The 15,268-nt window shown below is 37.7% G+C and overlaps 1 protein-coding gene and 1 long non-coding RNA gene across 2 annotated transcripts in view; one reads left to right on the top strand and one right to left on the bottom strand.

Moving 5' to 3' along the window:
* The window catches only part of LOC142742578 (uncharacterized), a 49,621-nt gene extending 48,024 nt beyond the window's left edge, over positions 1-1,597 (bottom strand). The window contains exon 1 of the long non-coding RNA XR_012881409.1: positions 454-1,597. This is a non-coding gene — a long non-coding RNA (uncharacterized LOC142742578). The remainder of the gene's footprint in view (positions 1-453) is intronic.
* The window catches only part of NALF1 (NALCN channel auxiliary factor 1), a 582,987-nt gene continuing 568,137 nt past the window's right edge, over positions 419-15,268 (top strand). Inside the window, exon 1 of the mRNA XM_075852483.1 lies at positions 419-1,849. Within this exon, the coding sequence (XP_075708598.1) occupies positions 1,100-1,849 (750 nt within the window). The 5' untranslated portion in view covers positions 419-1,099. The remainder of the gene's footprint in view (positions 1,850-15,268) is intronic.

The following is a 15,268-nucleotide window of genomic DNA, read 5'->3' as shown; positions in this document are numbered from 1 at the left end:
GATAGATAGATAGATAGATAGATAGATAGATAGATAGATAGATAGATAGATAGATAGATAGATAGATAGATAGATATTAGATAGATTATTAGATAGATAGATAGATAGATAGATAGATAGATAGATAGATAGATAGATAGATAGATAGATAGAGATGTGATGCAGTATGAGCACTTCTCACTGTGAATAAATGTTAACAGCTGTAGATTATATAGCAGGTAGAGAATAGTCATGTCTATATTGTCTATGATAATATACACACACCTGCTACACTGTAGCAGAAGTTAAATGGAATGAACGTGCAGTGAATGTGTATGGAGGTTGTAATGTGTGTGTGAATATATAGTGCATGAGACCTCGCTCCATGAATACGTGATAGGATCCGTGTAGCTGCAGTGTATATAAGAGAGCAGGGACTAGTCAGCACACCTCTGTGCTATGTATGATACACACAATACACACACTCCCTGGTGATGATGAGAAGACGCATCTCTCCCCCCAGCCTCCATGTCTATGCGCCCCAGCAATGTGGCATCTGGCATACAAGTTGCTGCTGCTGCTGCAGAGGCTGATCCAGTGATTTCTCGCCCTTGCCTTCCTCCTGTGCCTCCACCTCCCGAGCTTCCCCTTCTCCTTCTTCTCCTCATCCAGCCCAGCGCTGCCAATGCGCCAGGATAGAGCGATCTCGGTGCCGGGGATGACGCAGAAGAGCGAGCTCCCCCCAAAAAGTGTTTCAGGACGAAGATGGCGGCAACTTAGCACAGGACCAAGATGACTGTGGCCATCAGGAGGCAAAACCCAGGGTATTCCGCCCAGTTCCACAAGGAGAAGACGCCCGGTTGATCAGCTGCAATCATTGAGAGGAAGGGCAGGGAAGAGGCATGCAGGCAGGGGAAGGAGGCTTCTGTCAGGAGTGCTATGGAGAACCGTGATGTGACAATGTCTTTATTCCCTCTAAGTGGATGGATCTAGCTGATCGCTGCACTGTATAAGGAAGGCAGCAAACAAGCCAATCAATCCTCAAGTCAATGACTATTGTGGTCACCCTGGCCAAGGAGCCCTCACGGTGGAGTCAGTCAGAGCAGCGCGTTCCCAAAATATGACCAGGGGTGCTTGGATGTGTCGGCAGTTTGATGACAGCTCCAAAATCTGGTTTGCACCCCGGGAGAACGAGAAACCTTTCACTGATTCAGAGAGGGCTCAGAAATGGCGACTGTCTTTAGCATCTCTCTTGTTTTTCACAGTTCTGCTTTCTGATCATTTGTGGTTCTGCGCTGAGGCGAAATTGACAAGGACCAGAGACAAAGAGCAGGACATCTTAATGTCACCAACAGCACCACCACCACCACCTAGCATGGCTGATCAATTCCCATCATCAGTGGAAGGACATTCACTCTCACCTACCCTTCAATCATCTCAAGAGAGCCTTAGCCAAGGCAAAAAAACTATTTTTCTAGGAAATGCTACCAAACCTCTGCTAGAAACCTGTTCCCCACATAGTCCATTTCGTCAATGTTATGTTGTTGATGATGCTGAGTCTGTCTGTAGGAACTTGAGTGAGGGCTCATGGAGTAAGCCTACTCACTTCAACTTGAGTCATTTTTACCTTCCCTTTTGTAATTCCTATACACTTTCAGATTTGTTTTCTGGGTTCTCACATCCGGACACTTTGAACTGTAGTGGGGACATGGCGCAGAATGGGGATGTCGCTGGTTGTAGGCAATGTGTCCAGGCTTATAGAGGCTTTGACCAGCATGCTCAGGAGAAATATCAAGAATTTGAAGTTTTGCTACAGAAATATTTACAATCGGATGAGTATTCAGTCAAATCCTGTTCTGAAGACTGCAAGGTAGGACATTGGGTTCTTCTCCATGTAGTTGGCTGGCCATGCTTCTTGGACATTCTAGAAGTTGCTGTGGTTGACATCCAGGGACTGACAGCTGATGTTTAATTCTTGAGAAAGTCATTATGTCTCACTGTGCATTACATACCCCTGTTCCATATGGATGTGCTGCGTGCTACTAGTGAGCAGTCCAGAGCATGGCATGGATGTGATGTGGCCTGAGCTCCATCGGTTGGAACCTGATGCTTGCAAGCTATTTCATCTTATTGACTATGAGCAAATACTAATATTGTTGTGTTTCATATATTGTAGATGGCCACATTGGCTTCTTGTGGACAGTGACACACTCTGGCAATGAGGATCATGATATCTAATAACTCTGTACATACTGTTGGTATTGTGTTTTATTATGTGTTTATGCCACTATTTGCATATCCAGACTGAGATATCAGCATTGCAGTCTACAGGCTACTTGTGTTTTTTGACATCTAATAATAACCTTATAGTCTTTAGTATTATTAAGCATAGCGGTTTCAGGACACATGGCTTTCATAGTGACCACCAATCTGTGGTAAATAGCCTGGTTTATTGTTGTAGCATTGTATGGATTTATACAAAGGAGCAACTGCTAATAAATAATATTGACTTTACAATGTTTTTTAATCAGGTGCTTTTTCATATCAGAATATTCTTGGCCTTGTGATGATCACATAATGCTTTTTTTTTAAATCTAATGTATGTATCTCATGGCATTTATTACTAGCTTTATTGCTATGCAGTGTATTAGAAATTGAATATCATGTAAAATGACTTATTGTTGTATGATCAGATTGTGAATGACATGAGATATGAAGAATATATACACATACATGAATGCAGCATATATAGTATGGGGAATCAGATGCATCCAACGTTATGTCATCACATGATGTGGGGGATTGGACTTTTCAAGCACAGGCGGAAGGCCTGCAAGGAAGGATATGCTATATCTATATATATATAGGCCTTCTTGTGAATATGGTCACATATCAGGACCTCATTACACAGAAAAGTGTCTGATGGATTAAAGACATTGTATTTGCTATTGATATGTTATTGCAGGGGGGTATATTTTTATTAGCAAAATCTGTATTCATCTGTTGCTGCTTAACACTTTATCAGTTATTATATTACTTATTGCATTTGACAGTAATGATATTATCAGACTGAGATTTATATTTATTCTTGTGATGTGGTGGGTCGTTAATATTTAATGGAACATTTATCTAGTCCAGTTCCAAGTGGAAATTCAGTTGCTGTCCATGGTGCTGAATGCCTGATGCGAGGTCCTAAAACATGCAGTATCAGTGACTCAGGGGCTATGTTTAGTTATATGGCACTGGTTGTATGTTGGACAAGACATGGACTAGCATTTGAGCAATCAAAGGAAATAGTATAGCTCTTTGCGGAAATTATTTTAAATGCCCACAGGTTCAACAGTTATGATATAAAATTAGGATATAAATCCTAATCAAGTGTTAAGTTCATTGAAAATAAACTTTTTACGATTGTTACGAGGACTCTCTCTGCAAGGTCATAAACCACAGTAGGTTATTGGGGATTAATGTATACCTTTGTGGAAATGCAATGTATCCAAATGCACTACCCCAGTGATAATTTAGACAATACAATATGTTCTAAAAGCTGGGTTGTAGAAATTTTTAAACAACATGGAGCTATTGAAGTTGTGCAAACAATACATTAGGAAGCATTTCAAGAAATTGTTCTTGATTTATGTGGAATTATAATGTGTCATATATTACAAAAGTAGTTATTTTATCAGACAACTGCTATAGAAGGTAAAGTCCAGCCATTTTCGTGCCAAGTTTATTATAGTAACAATATTGCAGTCTTTATGATATAAGGTTTTCTTTGTTTTATCCCTGAGTGGATGTTTATCCAACAAATATTTTATTAATGGATTTGAAATTCTTATATGTTTTTAACTCAGGGATACTTAATAGTGTCATTTATTAAGATGGATAAGACATTTTTTTTTTTTTTACAATATGTGGTAATAGATAATACACAATAGAAATTTTCGCATATTAATGGCGAAAATGTAAGAATAATTGGTATAATTATATTGTGTAAGTAGAATGGTTTCACGTCTCCGCCTGTGAAAGAGAAAGTGTTTCTTTACTTTCTGTTTATCGTTGGTGTCTTAGCAATAACAACCTATATAGATGCATACTAAATCCAGGTTCTGCTCCCACAATACTACTAGTCCTGCAGAAAAATGGAGCAACCCACAAAAAACTTTCTTTAAACAGTAACAACTTTATTAATATCACATATTAAAATCAATTAGTTAAAAATGTCATAATTCAATTAGTTAAAGAGTCATAAATGATGCAAGATGAAGAAAATATAGTACAACCTAGTTAGAAGGAATAATATCCAAATTCATCAATATATCCATATATACTCCAGACTGCCAAAACCATAAAAGACCATGTACAATGAATTAAACAACACAAATAGGTGATAAAGTGCAAACATTTGCGCTGAACAAATACTAAATGCACATCATACTAAAAAAGTGCAAGCAAGTGCTTGAATAGATGAAAAGACCATTTAGCTGAAAAGTGCATAATGCAAAACCAACATATACTGTACCAGAATATTAGATCACCTGAAACCAGGGCTGACTATGAAACACTAATGCACGTTACATGTCAGTGGCTGGCTTATATGGTCCGTAGGTGACCATATGTGAGGTGTCACTAAATCATTAGGAAATGTTTTCTATATAGGGGGATGACTTATGTATCCATAGCTGTAATGACGTAATGCCTTTTCCTATGACGTTATAAAAGCCAGAGTGAGTAAATAATGTCGTACTTATTGTTATAATCCTGCAGTACAATCACAATTGTTGGTTGCTTCTTTACTCTCGTAACCACAGTATAACAATGCAGAATTATTAAAGTGGTATACATTTGTTCTCTATGTACATTTGTAAATAATACTAGTTGCATCTATCAATACTTGTTTCTAAATACCATAATTAATACAGGTTATTAACTACCAGTGAAATTAATTGTATATCATGGGAGCTATTTTCTGCCAATACATAAAAAAGAAAGGAAAACACTAAGTGCATAGTTGATGCTGAAATGCACCTTTATAAAAAATGCACTGTATATGATAAAGGAAAATCTTCTTTTTCACTAAACACAAACAAGTTTTTTTTTTTTAATAATTGGGTTACTGGAGGATAACTGCTATTTAAAGTTCATTCCATTACATTTTGTTCCTAGAAGTACCTAGTGTTTGGCATTTTCTTTTAAGTAAAAAAGGAACCCCCCTTAATGTCAAAAAGACATATAAGGAAACACCCTTGGGAGGCATATAAGAAGATACCACTGCAGGTGGCTCCACTATGTCCATGTGGATCACAGATTTTTGTAACTTGACATACTTCTCCAAAAGCCATTGATGTAATAATGCTGTGTTAAAAATACGTTAAAAAGTGCAATTGAAATAAATTGTGCTTTCCAAGTAGTGCTGTGTTGGAGATTTAGATTTACAGAAATATCCAAACAAGGAGTTTGACTGTACAGGAATCAGTGGGAATTCCAACTCAAGGATCCTTCACAGGTGTTATCTTCGGATCTGTTTGAAAATAACTTAAAGGCTATAGACAACTTTGACATGAAAACAATTATTTTTACGTATGTTTTTGGTTACCTGGAGTTAAAAAAGTGTCAGGCTGCAATCTCCATTTCTTCACTCATTTTCAAACCCCTTTATATGCAATTTGCAACTGGTCTCTAGTCTCTTTTGTCCTGTCAACATGTCCCTCCCAGTAATACACGCTAGATGTGAGTTCTGTGTGAATCCAGGATGCTGCTGTCTTTACTAGCTTTCATATTTAAACACAGCTTCATCCCTTTGCTGCTTGCCCCTTCTAATACAGACCATGTATAATCTCCTCTCGCTCTCTACACTGATGCTACCTGTGTGTAATCTCTCTCCCCTCCTCCTCCATACAATGCTATGGGTTCTCCGCTCCATATCTACACTGTGATACAGTACAGCATGTGTCATTCCCACCCCTGCACACTCTGCCGTAGGTTCTCTCCTCCCTATCTACATCCTGCTTGATCCCCCCTGCCTTTGTAGAGTCTGCTGTGGGTTCTCTCCTGCCTATTTTCTCTGCTGTGTACAACTTTCTCCCTTTGCTGCTAATATCTCTATCACTAAAATAATTGAGGAGGAGAGTAGATGAGGCCAGACCTGAGCTCACAGGAGCCAGGAACAGTGTTCTGTCGGCTCTATGTCAGAAGCAGCAGCACAGACTCTACAGCAGCAAAATGGTAGACAATTTATATTGAAGCCTATTTAGAAAGTTTAGTATTTAGGAAGCAAATAAATATCATAAAAATAAATTCAGTGCAAAGTGTTCATAGTCTTTTAGATTAAGTGCCCTGTAAAAATTATTTACCTTGTGCAATATTTGCCCACCAAAGATGGATTTTTCACTAACTGTGGACCATAAAATGATGTCCTAAGAACTAGAAAAGTACATTATTCTCATGTATGTTATGATAGTGTCGTCTAAAAAATACTACAAGAGAAATCTTCCGGTCAGAATTGAAAATATCTTGAGATATAGGGAAGATTGTTATGCGTGTGGGCCCTTAAAGAGATTATAGAGAAGCACCCCCAGTTTTTGGTCTGGGGGATGGGAATATTTGGTTTATTAGGCACTGGGATTGCCATGCAGTAATTACCTCCAGTAGATGCCACTATTTAAGCACATTTCTAAATAGAATTGTCATTTTCTGTTCATTTCTTAACATGTATAGCCGAGATAAACTTTCAGTAATCAGCTTTTAGAAGTTTATGATATAACCGAAAAACACAGCATGGATCTAAAATGATTCAAATAAAGTAAAATGCAGCCGTTGGCAAGCATATGTTCAAGTGTGAACCAGATCCTAGGGCGTATACCCATAAAGCATCCAAAGCATGAATATATATGACCAAAAGAGAAAAGATGCCACAAGACTAGAAAATATGAAAAATAGAAAAAATACTTTGTTGAAAATGACACATTAATATACAATGATTAAAAAAGAATCCATTAACCAACAGGTTAAAAAAGACATACAAGCCATGCAATATACAAGGTAGGTAACGTCTAAAGTAGAAGGAAAATAGTAGAAGCCACTCCCAGACGAAGGCAGTTGCGCCGAAACGCGCGTTGGGACAGACATATTGCTGTGCAGTTCACCTGGTTCTAAAATGGGTATGTGTATTACCATCAGTCGTTGTGAAAACTTTTTCATATTTTGACATTGCTCATTGTTTTATGGCACTATTTCCATATTTGTTGAGTACCTTCTCTTAGACCATTTTATATGGCATACACCTTCAGTTACTTGTACTCATTCAAATATTCAATATTATCTGCCGACGTACTTCAGTACCAGGTTATGCCACTTGGCTTCTACTATTTTCCTTCTACTTTAGACGTTACCTACCTTGTATATTGCATGGCTTGTATGTCTTTTTTAACCTGTTGGTTAATGGATTCCTTTTTTAATCATTGTATATTAATGTGTCATTTTCAATAAAGTATTTTTTCTATTTTTCATATTTTCTAGTCTTGTGGCATCTTTTCTCTTTTGGTCATATAGCTTTTAGAAGTTTATTTGTGGTAATACTAAACAAAAGTAAGTATATCTAGCTTGTTCAGGCACATTAACAAGTCATTTTCAGCCAAAGCAAGAATTTTGAAAAATGTACATTGCTACTATGAAGCTTGATAGAGTCCTAATACCACAATATTAATAAGTAATACCCCACAGAACAGGGATATATCTTGCCCCTGTGCTGATTAGTCTAACTGATACTTTATGTAACTTATTTATATACATTATAAATGCAGCATTTCGGTTTTTCAGCTGGGAAAATTAGCAAATTGTATAATGGGAAGCCCAATTATAATAAATTGGAAGTTGATAAAAAATAAATACAGTGTTGATATTTAATATGCTATGTAATTAAATAATGAAGATTCTCTTCAGTTTTACTCAGATTGATATAATTAGATCGATTCGTACTGACTGATCCACTTTATTTCTTGTTAATATAAAATGTAGCTTTGTTTTATATCCCTGTAAAAATACTTTGTAAAAGCTTCATATTAAGTAGCGGAGGCTAATTCAATGTATTCCTGAAAACCAATTATAATTGTTAATTGTGTTATATTAGAATAATATACTACAGTAAACCCGTTTTCGAAATGAAATCACAAACACCAATATTTAAAGATGTTTTATTACCAATTATGTTTATTAGGTCAGAACTATCATGGGACACAGTCATTTATACATCCAGGCAACCAATTAACCAAGTGGATACAAGTCAGAAGACAGTTTTGTGTCTTCATAATGCTTTATACAATGGGGTACATTACAATATTTTATTATAGTTATAGTCACGTTACTTCTTGTAGTGTGCCTTTCTGGTTCATCCATTGATCTGTATGTACAGGTTGAAACATGATAAAGTTCTACCCTAATATCGGTAAGTCTATACTAGGACAAGGTAAAGACACAACAGAAAGGTTTATAAAGAAATCTTAAGAGACAGATATTTATACATGGAATAGAGTCTTTTTTCCAGTTGAAATTCTCCTAACAATTTATATGTGGTTGTTAGAAATGGTTTTCGCAGCACTTAGAGACGTAGGGTTATTTAACTTAACTCCAGACTCCAATCAAAACCTAAAGATTTAGGTGTCAATGCAATTAGTGCCAACATGCCCATCTACACCCCATGGATAGGAGTTCCCGGAAGCGGAAATGAGGGGATTTGTTTGCCAGCTTATCCACAATGAAGAGCTGGGGGTATTTTTCTCCTTGACTAAAAGGCCTAGTATACACTTTACATTTTGATGCAGTCTTTGCACACAGTTCTTGAAAAAGTGAAGAAATTCCGAAGAGAAGAGAAATATAAACCTTTATACGTCTCCTCGTCCTTGGATCAATTCCAAGTGTTTGTGTTAAAAAAATTTGCATGTAAAACGTCCGTCAAAACGCAAAGTGTCAATTGGGCCACATAGAAACTCTGCAGGAGGAAGGTTTTAAAATGGATTTTGTATAAAATAATTGTTTAGGACTAAATATTATGTTTTATTGGCCATAAGTGGATATGTTACTAGAAATAAAATAACTTTCCAATTAATTTCTTAATAAAAACATATTCTGCTTACTGTAACATGGCTCAGCTTTCATAGATCTGGTGCAGTATTTATACAATGCCAGATGCATTGGATGAAGCAACCTTGTGTCACAGCTACAAAGCCCCTGTATGAAGTTGTGATTTATACAATATACTTGTAGGGAGCAGGCCAGGTACAGACTGATCTATGGCTGCTATGCGGCCAGTCAAGGACGACCTCAGGGGTGATATGAATATTTAATAAAAATCAATTAGAAAGTTATGTTATAAAAATACCAAACCTCGGACAACCCTTTTAACTATGCAGATACACTTTTTTGTAAAAGTACTAAGAATATTACTATTGGTGGTACCCAAGGGACTTTAACAAGCCATTCCCCATTTGTAAATTTTCTGGACCTTTGTGATGTCAAATGGGAATGGGGAAATATTAAAACTGACTGCGTTCACATCTGTATTTTTTTTAGGTTAGATTTATGTTATTAGTATTATTTTGCGTAAATGGTTATTTATACGTTTTGCCTTTCCTTAGAATATTTACCTGGCTCATTTGATTTTCAAGACATTCTCACAAAAAAAAGTATCCAGCTGTTGCTATTCCTGAAATGTTTCATCTCGTTTGTCAGGGGACACCTGTTAAAACTTAAGATGCTGGAACTACCTATAGTGTTCTGTCATTTATCCTAAGAACACTGCTGCTATGTCCCAAGTGCCAAATGGCACATATTTAGAATGCTTGAAGTGTCGCTGGTATTTCAAACAGTTTTATTACTGTTAATATTCATCTGGTTCAGACGGCTTCCACGGTTTGATTTGGTGTTTGTTTTCAACTGGACGAACATTGAATTATTATATTTAGACAACCTTTTAGGCAATGTTCACATGTAGCGTAATTGCTGCAGATTTTCCATCTGGATTTGTGGGTGGAAAGTCTGCAGCGTATTTTACAGGGGCAGCAAAGTGGATAAGATTTAACAAATCTCATCCCCACGCTGCCGAAAATATCTGTGCAAAGTTGACATGCGGTGCGGATTTTCAAATCCACAACATGTTAATTTATGCTGCGCAATGGTTGCATTTTGTTGCAGATTTTCCCCATTGAGTTTTTGAATACCTGGATTTCTGCAGCAAGAATCGTAACTTTAAAAAAAAAAAACACCCTTTTTGCAATTTAATATAAAAAAATACCAAAATACTCACCTCTCCTGGTGCTCTTTTAGATAAGTGTCCCTGCTCCTCTCCCTGATAGTTTCCTAGGATGACATTTGGTTCCATATTCCTGCTTCAGCCAATCACAGGATGCAGTGTCACATGGACCGAGGCCGGCTTAATAGAGACCAGCAAATGGAGCAGGGACACCTGGCTATGGGAACGCCAGGGAAGCTTAGTATGTATTTTTTTAATGCTCTCTTTTTTTGCGCAGTGGCAAATCCGTCCGAAAGTTTGCTCCAAATGAAACAGGATTTTGGCCAGAATTCCTTGCAGAATTTTGGTTGGTTTTGCTGCAGTTATCCAGAGCTAATCTGATCCGTGTGATCTAACCCTAAAGGTTCTATCATCTTTCTCAGTGACATTTTTCCAGTAAACAGTAACATAAATAGTTTGAGGGTGTTGAGTAATCAGGGTTGTTATTTATCCTACAGTAGTTTAACATTATCTTAAAATTTAAAAAATAAATAAAGCGCAGGGGTTATGCCATGCAATAGAAATGATCTCTCATGGGCACATCTGAAGCATATTTCTGGGGATTCTTTATTGGTATCACAGAAAGTTGTGTACATTTATTTGTAAGATTCATGAATGTATGTCATTCACTATCATTAAACAGAAAAGTTCTCCGGAAGAAATAGTTGGTAGGTATGTGATAAAGCACTTGTACTAGAAGATTCACTTTAACCCTTTAAGCACTGACTGCCTACCAAAATGTGAAAAAGATTTGTCATTGTGATAAGATTGTACCTGCAGAGCAGTCAGATAATCCAGAAGTGCCAAAAGACTTGGCAGAGGGCACACTTGTTGCCTGACGAAGATGACTGGTTATATCTTCACTTGGAGCTGTCAGTAGAGTAGACTACAGTAACATCCCCATGGTTAACAGTTTACTTTGAACAACTTACATTAAATGATGTCACCTTTGCCAGCATAATATCACAAGTCCAAGCCTTTGACCAAGGGCCGTGCCATTCCAGCCCTGAACACTAAGTAGCAATTTAGTTAACTGTGTTCTATAATAGAATGCTACCTTACAGTAGAAATTGGTATTATAGGGATCCAAAATGCAGCTTTATTATATTTCACAAGTACTGCTTTCTCCTCCTAACAGAACTAAGTCCTTAGTCTTTCTTTCTTTCTTTGGCTTATTTCCAAGCACTTCTAAAGGGACTTCTCTTTTCTCTTTCTCACACATATCAGAGACGCTCCATGTTATTTTACTTGTAACACAAACAGTCTTCTAGAATTCACTGATAACATGGGGAACACTTATTGTTGGGCAATTTAGGGAACAACATACTGTATCTCATCATGTCAAATGCCAAATTTGGCATCATTAAAATAAACACCACAACCTGCAGTACTCATTTTCTAGTCTTTTTATCTAGTCTAGTAGGTAAATGGTAAATTCAGAAATGGAACACCTACAATAGAAACTTGGTTTACGTATAGAATTTTATGTCCTGTCGCAAGGATAGTGAAAAGGGTCTTTGAGAAATGGCATTTACCTTATTTACATAATCATTAGATAAGTCACTGTTCTATCATTTGTACCAAGTATAGTTTTCCAACTTCAAACCCTATGGACGTTAATAATCACTATCTAGAATAATTTAAGGTTGTAGCATTGATATTTGACGTCTTGTTTTGAAATCTTTGAGATGTCATTGTCCCCAAAAATTTTGAAATACCCATTACAAGGAGATAGCTTTCTTGAAATCCTATCTTCAACAGCTCTTGACATATTAAAAATAACAAGCCTCCCGTGCCACCACTTTCCAGAATGGTAACCTTCTTGAAATTAGGCTGGATGGGAAAGGGCAACTCACTTGAGAAGCTCTTGGACAAGTGTCCATAGCCATCACTTTTATTGCATTGCGAAATCTGACAACAATTCTGTGTGCAATCTATCACCATACAAGGGGTTATCACAAGATCAACATTTAACACCTATCCATGGGATAGGAGATAATTGTCTGATCGGTGGTGGGCCCCACCACTGGGACCCTACCAATTACTAGAACATGGGTAACGAGCACCCACTCCTCACTGCACAACCGCAGTGAAGAAAACTTTGAATGGAGCGACAAACAAGCCTGTGAAGTGCCGCTCCATTCAAAGTCTATAGCGCTCATCTGTTTCCGTCAGCACACAACAAAATGGCGACAGCACACTGCGAACACCAATGTCACCTGAGCCGCTAAATATAAATAAATATGCATTACTGCTAAATCTACTTACAATAGGAATGTTCATGGCGCACATATTGGTCAAAATGTGTGGGCCCACCTGCCACGACAAGGCATGCTCCATAGATGGGAACCTACGCTGCACATACACACAGAACTGGGACTAAGCCTACATATATATCTGGGGATGATCGGAACCAGCATTAAACTAATTAGAGTCACCCAGGGCAGAATGGGAGGAGTGCAAGAACAAAAATGGAGGCAGTCACTAACCCCACATATATGGATCACATAAACAACACAAAAGTTTGAACAGCACATTCCAGCAAAATGACACAAAACGTGTATGCAGGTGCATGAACGCCTGTGACTGCAAATTTATACAGCACAGAAGAAGATGGCGACAGCACACTGTTTCTGTCAGCCTCACAGACATTGAATGGAGCAGCGGGACACATGATCGACCGCTGCTCCATTTAATCTCCGGACCGTTCAAGTGATCGATGGGGGTTAGCGGTGGAGCCTCCAGTGATCAGACATTTATCACCCATCCTGTAAATTGTTGGTCTTGGTACAACCCCTTTAACTAAACAGATTTGCTTAGGACTACTTCTCAGACAATTAGGACGTATGCAATGAAGCTCCGGAGTGTTTAATTGTGGAACGCCTGGCTTATATGATGATAGAATTGTTTGTTAGTGGTTGTGTTATGTCCACATGTAATGTGCCAAATCATTGTGCTCTTTAATAATGAAAAGCTGTTTTACATAATCTGCATCACAATGCCTGATTTTATAATTAGAAGAACGTCTATGAGAATGGGAATATGGGAATAGCTATTGTAAAGGTACAGAAACCATTAAGCAAAGGGAGGCACTGCAGAGTGCTTTTTTTGGCATCATTTAGCAAGAATGCCAACTTAGCAGGAGTAATATAACATAATGTGTGCAAATGCATTTAATATAATTTGGTAGGAGAATTGGCATCATTTACAGAATCACTGCTAATATAATGGACTGGGTCTCACTGGTGAAGCACAGAAAGAGCATGACTATTGCATTTTCCTTAACTGGACATTACCCAAATACTTGAATGTATTTTGATTGTACAGTTTTAATTCATATATTCATTACATGAGTTACTTCTTATGTATGTGTACTTTTACTCTAATTCTCTTAAAGGGGTTGTTCAGTATTTGAATATAAAGCTTAAACATTGTAAAATAAACAGTTGTACAACTTTCTAATACACTTCGGGGTCATTGTCTCATCAATTTAAAGATCTCTTCATGCTATTAGTAAACGGAAACATTCTTATGTGCATTTTCAACCTAGCACAGCTCACATAGCAGCAGTTTGTTACAACGTAGCAGGTTCTCTAAAAGCTATCAGCCTGGAGGCTAGGACATACTGTAAGAAAGATTAGTATTGCTGCTTTGTATAGCTCGCAGAAAATTACCTAGACTAATACAGTGTAACAAACCCTCAGATGTGTTAGCAGCTCTAGCTAAGGACAGGTTTTGCAAAGATTTAAGGGGTAATTCTATCTTGTAATGTTATGGCATATGGCTAATATTCGCCATAATATTATAATCGGTGCTGGTCCGAACTCTGGGACCCCTTGCCAATCACGAGAATGATGGAACAGAGGTCCCTTCTGCTTTTCTCCCGCACAGCTTTGTTCCCACCCATCTGCTCTGGCACTACAATGCAACTCCTCTCAAGTAAATGGGGCTGTGATGTAGTGCCCTGCACCGCAGGTGGGCAAGGGCGCTGCTGTGCGGGGAAAATATGTGAAGGAGCTGTAGCACTTAACTAGCATGGAGGCTCCTTCATTCTGAGTCCTGACAGTTGGACCATCCCCACCGATAAGGAAGAGATGGCATATCGAAGTGATATGCCATCACTTACTATGGTGGGAAAGCTGTATTTCCCTAATACTGGACAACCCCTTAACATATGCATATTACTACTTTGAACTAACCCTCCAGTGTGGTCTAGCACCGATATTTATTGATTCCTTCCTTCCTCTTACATGCAAAAGACCAGTTTACTCCTGAAGCTTCAGTAAGATTTTTCTTTCTTGGTTGATAGAACTTGTGATTTCTTTATGGATGTGAAATAAATGTGTGTGATTTTGATATTGAAAGGTCATTGAGTCACTTCTGTAAATGCTAATGTCCATACACTAGAGAATACGGCCTCATGATCACTGTCCATAACATTTTGCTTTACTATAATTGCTTTTTATTTATTTTTTACTAAGAAACAAATGTTTACTCGTTGTTTTTTACCCAGCCTTTCAAGTATGGATACGAACCATATTTTATTTCTCAATACACATGAGCCTACAGACATATTATGTTTGCTAACTGCAGTGTTTAAGGCCTCCAGAATGAAAACAACTGCTTTCCAATGATTATAATGTGTTGTTGTAGCTAATACTCGTGAACCATGTATTTCCTGTATGCAAGCGATATATAGATTGTAGATAATCCAACATTCCTTTCTCATACAAGCCGGAATTCATTAATTAGCATTGTAAATAGATAGGAAGAGACCAATAATTGGGTTTCCTTTCCAATGCAATGCACAGTAATTCTACATAATGACTCCCAGTGTCATTAGGATTTCTTGCCAGACAGCGTGCATCACTATGGGATATATTTGCATGGAAGCATAATGTTTTACAGGATTTTTCAAAGACCTAGAATTATCAAGTCTCTGCTACATTAAAAGTAGCTGTGCTACGCATGCTCAGAACTCTTCTTGTGCCTTCCCTGTGTGCT

This window comes from Rhinoderma darwinii, chromosome 2 (assembly GCF_050947455.1).
Source record: "Rhinoderma darwinii isolate aRhiDar2 chromosome 2, aRhiDar2.hap1, whole genome shotgun sequence".
Classification (NCBI taxonomy): Eukaryota; Metazoa; Chordata; class Amphibia; order Anura; family Rhinodermatidae; genus Rhinoderma; species Rhinoderma darwinii.
This window is presented reverse-complemented; position numbering and strand designations above follow the sequence as displayed.